This window comes from Globicephala melas, chromosome 7 (assembly GCF_963455315.2).
Source record: "Globicephala melas chromosome 7, mGloMel1.2, whole genome shotgun sequence".
Classification (NCBI taxonomy): domain Eukaryota; kingdom Metazoa; phylum Chordata; class Mammalia; order Artiodactyla; family Delphinidae; genus Globicephala; species Globicephala melas.
In genome coordinates, this window is record NC_083320.1 from 19,342,274 (window position 1) to 19,351,610 (window position 9,337).

The 9,337-nt window shown below is 45.2% G+C and overlaps 1 protein-coding gene and 1 non-coding gene across 3 annotated transcripts in view; both read right to left on the bottom strand.

Moving 5' to 3' along the window:
- The window catches only part of ARPC2 (actin related protein 2/3 complex subunit 2), a 29,595-nt gene extending 22,169 nt beyond the window's left edge, over positions 1-7,426 (bottom strand). Inside the window, exons 1-2 of one of the 2 annotated variants that reach the window (XM_030851084.2) lie at positions 7,300-7,426; positions 6,999-7,080 (exon numbers count right to left, since the gene is read on the bottom strand). In XM_030851084.2, the coding sequence (XP_030706944.1) occupies positions 6,999-7,072 (74 nt within the window). In that variant the 5' untranslated portion in view covers positions 7,073-7,080; positions 7,300-7,426. Of the gene's footprint in view, positions 1-6,998; positions 7,081-7,282 lie in introns of both variants that reach the window. The other variant, XM_060301865.2, reaches the window with a different exon arrangement.
- Positions 4,049-4,185, bottom strand: LOC115853009 (small nucleolar RNA SNORA42/SNORA80 family). The gene has a single exon (XR_004039357.1). It is a non-coding gene; the product is annotated as a small nucleolar RNA SNORA42/SNORA80 family (small nucleolar RNA).
- Positions 7,427-9,337: the final 1,911 nt, after the last annotated feature.

Genomic DNA, 9,337 nt, shown 5'->3' on the forward strand with positions numbered 1-9,337 from the left:
TAGGAATCGAATGAAGACTCTACAGTTTTATCAGCTAACACCCTAAAACTCAAATGATTCCACTTTGTTTTATGGGCCAGCAGACAAGATATACACATTTTCATATTTATTCTTGCCTAGCTTGCTCAAGACCTCACGATCAAGTGCGTATCTCTTTTACTATCTCCGCTCCCTCACCTGTAAAAGGAACAAAGACTGAGTTACCCTCCAGAGTTGCTGGGAAATAATGGAATAGATAACGTGGTTTATGACTGTTAAAAAGCTGCAGCAGAGCTAAACAATGCCTTTCAAGGAAACTGGCCTCTCCTAAGCATATGTTAGCCCTGCTGTAAAATCAGCCTATACAAATAACATACAAAGTTCCACTCTGCTTCTTCAAAGCCATCCATCCATATGTGACTTAGATAAAGTATTTTGGGTGTCTGAGAATCGAAGCATCAAGTGGGTTTATGGACAAGCAGTGAGTTCGGAATATGATGAAAAGAACTGTATAAAAATTTAAGTTGTTTCTGATCTTTCATTTGAAATTGTAGCCTGGAGACTAAGGCAATGACTGGCCAACCACCATTTTTCTCTTCTAGAAAACAGGAGCCAAGGAAGAAGTAGACACGTTAATCTACGGCCCGCTTGAGTGAAATATTAAGAGGCTGCACAACGGGAGGAAGCACTGAAGCACATTTTCCAGAGGAAGGCTGGCTGTGCCAAAGAGGCAGGGTGGAGGCTTATAAAAGGCCACATTGTATCACTTAGTAGGCGGCTGGTTTTGTTTTTTTGTTTGTTTTTTTTTAACCTTTAGGCTTTAATTCAGCCAAGGAAGGACTGAGTTCCTCACTTTCTCACTTCATCAACAGACCGAGAAAAATCAAGTATAGATAAAAAACCTTAGAGTTCCAACATTTTGACTCAGAAATTCTGCATTTCTCTAAGCCGTAAAGTTCCCTGAGCACAGCTCCCCACTGGGAGAAGTCTCTAAGATCTATACTACGTGGTTTGCTGCTTGACTTGGGAATATTTGTCAAATCACTGCCATTAATATTTTAGCTTACTATTTATGGCTGCATAAAGGTTGTAGAGGAGAGAGGCAGGCTGCTGAGGAGAGCACTGGGCCAAAGGAGTCCTCCTGAGGCATCAGCTGGGAGTCAGAGGTCTGAGAACTCTGTGCCCCAACATGGAGACTGCACAGAGCGGGAAATACACCAGGACAGGGCCATGACTCAATTCCAAGACCAGGTGTTTCTTATTTACTTTTGTGGTTTAAAATCATGGAGCTAGAAGGGAGTAAGATTGGTCTGGGAGAAAGTGTACCATTTAATAGGCCAAAAGGGTAAATCGTTATTTTCTGTTCCACTGTCTGCTAAAGTTTCAGATGCTGCGGGTGAGTTTAATCACAGAAAAAGCATGTCTTTCAGAGTTGACTCTTCACCTCAAGTTCTGTCCCTTACTGGCTATGTAACCACAGGCAATGTTACTCAAACGTCTGCGAGCCTAAAATTCCTTTTCTAGAAAACGGAGATTAAAAGCATCTACCACACAAGGTTGTTGTGAAGACTAACCGAGATGCTATGTGGACAGCAAAGTTTCCCAATCAGGGTCTTGTGACTAAGTTATAGATATGCTGAGATAATGATCCCCACAGCCCTTAGGGCAGCCCAGAGGCAGGATCTCTAGGCTAGACCATTTACCCAGATGTGCCACAGGTATGGTCATGTTCTGTGTGTGACATACCAGGAGTCACTGGAGAAGGGTGCCTGTACAATGCTTAATATATACGTCTACCCCCTCTCCAAGAGCCCCAGTTTTGTCAACTGTATTATTGGAACTGCTGTCACCCAGGCACACTCTGAAATGGAACAAAACCACGTTAAAGCTTATAGTAAAGTGCCTGGTTCATAGAAGGTGATCAATGAATTAGTTTTTCTTCTAGGTAGAATCAGAGATCAGACTTTGGAGTCATGGTTGAGAGAGGTTTTGGGAGTGTGGTTAACTCCCAGTATCAGGAATTGGTCAGCACAACAAGGAGAAACAGAACCATATTACTGTCAGACTGTTGTAATGTCTGGAATCCTAGAATAAAGCCCCCTGGATAAGCCCTCAGGGTTACTGACTGGACAGTACAAGACACTAAAACATATTCAATTCATTCAGATGGGTTTCAAGAGCCATTCTTAAAATCCTTTAGAAAAAAATTTCCTTTTATCCTTTTTCTAAGGAAGCTTCTAGAATTTCACTAATCAGTCAATAAAGAACTCCTGGCAACTGTTATTGTCCAATCCTCTTTCTTCACTAAGGGTTTTGGAGTTTTTACTCCCGAATGCATCCAGTTCCCCGTTGTGCATTTGTGTCCCTCTTCTAGTTATCCCTTCCATAAGCTGAATTAGAGGAATTATTGAATTCTGCTCATCATCTCACCATAAAGTTTTTGATTACTCTCCTTTAAGTCCTCTCTAAGGCTCCCATCCTCCTTTTTGAGCAAAGCCTAGAAAAATGGATCATGTTAGGTAAGAAGTGGGTGGTCCTACTCTCTGTTAAGCCACGTCTCAAAATAAGAACAAAGAGGGTCTAAAAGCTCATTCACACAATGTCAGAAAAGTGATAAACTGCTAAAGAAACTAAGAACCATTCTATCTGGCTTCATCCATTGCTTCAAGGAAACACTTATTAAGCTGACTATACACACAGTGAGAATGCTGGGAAAACAAAGATGATGAAACCACAGGCCCTGCCCCTAAGGAGTCACAGGTTTGGTACACACGTAGGGAGTGCAGCTCTGGGGCTTTATGCCCAAAGTGGTCCCAAGGCAGCCAGAGGGTGGGCAGCAGTGTTTAACTACAGTGACCTGTAAAAAGACCAACTAGATCGTCTCAGCAAGTCAGCCACTACATCCAATTTCTTCTAAATGCTTAAACAATGTCCTAATTCCAAATCACTTCAAACCAGTATGTCTCTCTGAGGACATATGCAGCATATCTGGGATGAGAACAAGGTATCAGCAAGATTTAATTTATTCCTTTCTCAAATTTCTCCTCCCACAGTCCTCGCCCACCCCAACTGGCACAGCCTGCTTACTGAGCTTCACTCCCCCTTATAGAACCACAGCTCCCCACAATATGCACAGCTGTGGCAAGGAGCCAGCATGCACTTAAAATCAACAGCAATTTGCATCTGACAGCATTTCCTCAATTTTGGACTCTAGCTAAGCCGACAAGCCTAGTTTCTGAGGCTGTAAAGGTTCTTGGTGTGTATATACTAACAAAAGAATTAAATTAATTTGCCAGATTACTTCTGCTTTAATTGGGGGCCTGGGTAATACTTCCTAAATGATTAAAAAAAACAAAAACAAAATGCTGTTGACAAGACCTGCACATGAGGTTATCTGCAGTGTTCAAAATAGCTTCTTAATCAGTCAGTCTCTTAGCTTGGAGGCTGTTGGGAAGACAATTTACCAATAACTATCATTCTGTGAGGATACAGAAATCATTCCAATAAGCCACCTTCCCAATAGGGCGGTAGAAAAAAAAAAAAACGGTAAATCGTTTGGAATGAATCTTAGGCTTTGTCAGAACTGCCTCCAAATTAAAAGGGTGTCGTGACCAAATGTATTCTTTTTTTTTTTTTTTTAGTTTATTTATTTTTGGCTGTGTTGGGTCTTCGCTGCTGCACGTGGGCTTTCTCTAATTGCAGCGAGCGGGGGCTACTCTTTGTTGCGGTGCGCGGGCTTCTCACTGTGGTGGCTTCGCTTGCTGTGGAGCACAGGCTCTAGGCACGTGGGCTTCAGTAGTTGTGGCACGCAGGCTCAGTAGTTGTGGCACACGGGCTTAGTTGCTCCGCGGCATGTGGGATCTTCCTGGACCAGGGCTTGAACTCACGTTCCCTGCATTGGCAGGTGGATTCTTAACCACTGTGCCACCAGGGAAGTCCCCAAATGTATTCTTAAACAATTCAGATGACAGAATTGCTTTATTTGAAGGAAATTTAGACTTTCAGTAGGATGTCACAGGCAAGAAGACCCAGCAGGATGATATGAGAGGCATCACTCTCTTCTGTTTCATACTGTACAACACCCTTCAGTGCTCACAGTCCACAGGTAAGGAGGCTGGGCAATGGTTCGAGGCTGCAATTTACTCTCGCATGGGTACATTATGAGAGGCCCATAGAGAAGGACCTGTCATAAATCCATTACCATGCTCTGAGAGGCGTTTAAAATAAGATCAACTTCAAAAGTAAAATTACTCTAATAGTATTCTAAAGTATATACGACAGAACTATTTTTAAGACTATCTATCTCATGCTTATGTTCTTAGTAGCTGGAACAGTGCTACATTTCCAAATGCAGGCTTTCTGCAATAATGGAAATGTTCTACATCTCTGCTACCCAAATACCGCTGCTCCTAGCCACATGTGGCAACTCAACCCTAGAACTGTGGCTAGTGTGACTGAGAAACTTAATTTTAATTCACTTTAATTAATTTTTATTTAAACTTAAACTAGCCACATGTTGTTACTGGCTATCATTATTGGACATCGTGGAGATGGAAGATTCACTCTGGGGAAGGCTGCTCAGAACCTAATTTCCCCAACTGGTTTGTTGAGAAGTGTAAAGCAGGGTGGAGCTGACCTCTCCCAGCATGTTCCCACAAGGGCCAAGCCTTTCAAATCCCCAGGGTTTCTCCTCAGCACTACTGCCTTTCTTTAATCTTTCTCTGATCTCCACCCCAACACGTGTCACCCCTTTGGTCCTCTGTAACTTTGCCAATGCTCTCAGAAAGGTCCCCCTTTCCTGTTCCTGCCTGGTGCTGAGCACTGGGAGAAGCCTACCAACGTTTATGATTATCACACTAGTCACCCTTCTCTGGAAGCTCTGGCTAGGCATGCACCTTGATAAATTCTTAACTACTCTACTGCTGCCTCACCTTACTGGTATGCCTGGAAATTCACACTCCGTCTAGAAACAGGCTTCTGCTAGGTGTTACATTTGCAATCCCAGGAAAGCCCTACCTCCTAGGCTGAATATCATAGTCTCTTTTCAAAGGTTTTCAAAGTGCTTTACAGCAGAATACGTTTTGAGCCCATTTACTTAAAGACACACCTCAAAGGGAAGAAGAGCCAGAAGAAAAGACAAAGCTTGCTGCCCTGCCCCAATATTCAACATCGCTACAACATATACTTTGTAAAAAAAAGTCCCAGAAGTTCTAACTCATGCCTTCCAGACTTGAGTGCCTACTTTACTCCCACTGAAATGGTTAGTAGCTCTTTTTAAGAGTAATGTTCTAAAAGCAGAAGAGCTGAAGCTCTGAGTTATGGGCTACATTTCAGAATCACAAGTTATTAACAAACAAGTAGTTGTGAAGGTACTCCTACACCACAAGGCATGCTTCTACTTGAAATGCACAGGCATTTATCTTGTAGATCAGCTTATAACCACCCAGGTCTCATTTTTTGCTAGTCTAAACTTGAGAATTCACTTGAGATCAGCTGTGAAAATGCAGAAGTTAATTTAACTTCCTCCTATGTGCTACACTGCTCAAAAAAGGACAGAGCAATCACCCAAAATAAGCCACTGAGCTGATTCCTTTGAACATTTAAAATGCAAAGCAACTGGTAAGTGAGGCTGAAGACACGAAGCAAGTTAGTCTAAAATATAAGCAACTGCAGTCCCTGGCAGGAAACAGTAGCTACTGCTCACTGTAAGTGTTACTTCAAGAAACGTTGTGCTTTGCTTTACAGATAAAATCTGTGGCCTTATAAAAGAGATAGACAATATATTCAATTTAAGCAGTGGGTTATAAGTATTTTTTTTAATGCCTCCAAGCCACAAGTTCATTATGTCCACTTAGAATTTCCCCTCCACCAATCCTCTTCCATCCGTGGCTCTCCAAGCACTTGCTCTTTTTATTAGTTCCCAGTTCACCAGAAACGGTTTGCACTTATTTCCTCAACTGTGTAAGCAAGATGTGAAGCCCCATCCTCACAGATGGGGAAATGAGGCAAAGGGACTGGCCACAAGCCACCAGAAATTAGAAGCTAAAACCAACTCCTTGGTTTAAATATATTACAAAAGCAAAGCAGCTTTGGGGGAAGAGGTTGTCTTCTACTGATTCTTGTGTTTGACAGAGAAGGGTGCCTTTGAAACATGTCCTAAAGCCCACTTTTAAAAAAGCCAATGGCTAAAAACAGGTTTCATCTAAGAACTTAACAGACTCTGGAGGCTTTTAACTGTGTATCTAGGCCAGAATTACTGCAGAAGAAATCACAGACCAGGGGTATGGTATAAGAATTTAAAAGATAAACAACCAGATAGAGGACAGCGGGTGAGGAAAGGATTATTAGAACCTCAGAAGAGCGATAAGAAAGGGCTGTGGATGTGGGGGACGACTAACTTTGTTTGAGAAATGTAACAAAATGGCCAGTGTCTCTCACAGCTGGGTTCAGGGAAGGTAAACTAGAGAGATCATCGGGTTTTCCGGCTGCAAGGCTGGGCCTGCCTTCAGTCTTCCCTCCCGCTCCCTTAGACGAGGTGGGGGGTGGGGAGCGAGAAGATTGGTGGTGATCTGGGCCTGCATCTTCTTTCCTCCTCCAGTCCTGGGAATTCCTGAAAACTCCTTCCAACCCAATCCCAAATGGGCTCTCTCCGGGTTCTGAACAATGACGGGGAATACAGAGGGAAGTGGTCCCCTGCTCGCTCCAGCGGGCAATGGGATCCTCCAGCGAGAGTTCTGGCCCAAGCTACCCTCACGTCCCACAGGTCTCCTGCACTTTGGCACGCGCTCTCCTGTCCACTCACTGCTTCCGCATCCCTCCTCTGAGCCTCTCCCCACGCATCTCTGCCCCTCACCCCACCGCGCCCAATCACCGCCCACGTCTACACCGCCTGGGCAGTCCCCACACCCTGCCAGGTCTCCCACCTCCCTCCTCCATGTCTGGGGGGGCTGAACGATTAGCAGGGGTCAACTCTGCCTCCCCCGCCACCCACCAGCCCCCGGCCCCCAGCGCGCGCTCACCCGGCGGCCGCGTTCTCGAACTTGAGCGCGAGCGTCTCCTCGATGATGCGGTTGTTCACCTCCAGCAGGATCATGGCGGCGGCTGCCCCGGGCAGGGGAAGGAGAAACAAGGGCGGGTGAGGGTGGGTAAAGGAGGAAAGGACGGAGGGAGCGGCCCTGCTGCCCCCTGAGGAGGGGAGCTGGGTGGGGTAGGAGGTTAGGGGAGAAGGGGAAAGGGATCGGGGTGGGGGTAAGGGAACGCGCGCGCGCTGGCCCGCGCACGCACTCACTGTGGAGACACCTACCCACCCACCCGACCGACCTGGCCCCCGAAGCCTGAACCCGCCTGCCAAGCCGCCGCCGCCGCCGCTGCCGCCTCACTGACGAGCCCGGTCCCCGCCCAGCCCCCGGCTCTAGCCGGCCACTTCCGCTCTCACACCCACTTCCGCTCGCTGCCCGGACGCGCGGCCCCGCGGGGCCATTTCCGCTCCGACCCCTCGTGCACGCGCACGCAGGCGCGCCGGGCGGGGGCGGAGGCCGCGCATGCGCATGTGCGGTGCCGCTAGTTCCAACTCCACTTTCCCGTAGACGCTACAACTGGCTGTGGTTAGTGTGTTTCCTACCCTGCTGTCCTTCCCCGAGGCCTGCCTCACTGTCCGCCGTCTCCCTCCCGCACTCCCCAAAGGTTTACTTCCACTCTTCCCGTCTTGTACTTTCAGAGACCCTACAAGAAGCTCGCCCTTGTCATCTCCCAGCCGGCTTCTTTGCTCTCAGTTTGTTTGCTGTCGGTGTGACCCTTCCTCATGCCACACTAATGGCTGTCCGGCGGCACCATCGTGCATTCATTTCTTCCACAGATGTTTAACGGGCTCCTGCTCTGCGCTGGGGATACAGTGGCGCGTGAAACAGATGAGGTCCCCCCCTCGTGGAGCTCATAGTCTGGTAAAGGAAACGGACCACAAACTCAATTTATGTAACTACAGAGTGTTAAAAGGGCAAGGAAGGAAAGGAATGAGAAGTCACCGAAGTGCATAAGCCTACCTGGTTTCCTGTCATGCCTCCATTTCTCTGCCGGGAGCTGCCTCCAAGGTGCCCCGAACATGATTTTCTCTGCCTCTGAAACCCTTACCTTCCAGTACCTCTGCCAGAGACATACTTTTTTTACTCAACTTCATGTGGGAAATGAACTCATTTTTGTGCTGCGTCTGTACCTTCTGCCTGTGTGCCTTGTTTTGTATTTTTCCTTCTCCAGGGAGGATCTGACAAACTTGAGTTATTTTTACATGTATTGATTTATTTTATGCTAAGTGCTCCCAGGAAAGCGGGGGATGGGGAATGCAGAAAATGAGCAAAAAACTAGCTCTTGTCATCGAGGCCCAGAGAGCCCTTCAAAACGGATTTATTTACCGGCCATGGATAAACTTCGAGACATTGCGGATACCCCCAAATAATATGCTAATATTTTGACGTTGTTTATTGAACTAAAATAATACGCATACATAGTTTAAAATATATATACATATACTAGAAGGCTTGTAATGAAGAAAGCAGTTCTCTGGCCTACTCTTTAGAGGCAATAGCCTCAACTCCTTTAGATACTCATCCAGATTAGATCCATATATCTAAATAAATGTGTATACTACTAATTCTTGATTTGTTAATTTTAAGGGTTATTTGTTGACTTCCTGCCGTGATAGATAAGAACATGAATGAGTCTATCACTTCTGTTCTCCACCTCCACATTTATATAACTATTTTTAGTTAAACCAATAATCAGCATATAAATTATGTTTGCGAATACTGTTTACTAATGAGCCAATAAAGGTAGTACAACCATGCCTTCTAGCTTATACAGCCCTCCATTTTTCTTAGAGTTAATTATTGCCTTTTTTTCCCCACTTGTCAATTTTCTATATTATCTACAGTTGGCTGCCCCCACCCCTGCAAGTGCTCCAAGACTCTGTCCAAAACTCTAGCAATATTTTCCATATACTCAAATGCATAAATTCCATTTTTTTCTCTAGAGTCTTTGTCCCAGAGCCTCCTTCCTCTTGTTTCAATCTGGGCTGACTGATCTCTAGACTTGCTATACAGTTGTCATTCTGGGATTTTCCTTCGTTGCTGTCATGGGCTGGTTTTGCCCATTTCATGGATCCCATGCCTTCTTCTTTCTTAATTTACTTCTTTGTTTTGCTAAAGCACCTCCTTTAGTAACCTTGTAAGGAAGAGAGATAGGGGATATGTTGTTGGGATCTTTGCATATTTTAAAATGTCTTAATTTTATTCTAATACTTGATTTGTAATTGAATTTATAGTTGGGCTGGTTATTGAATTCAAGTTTGAAAATAATTTTCCATCAT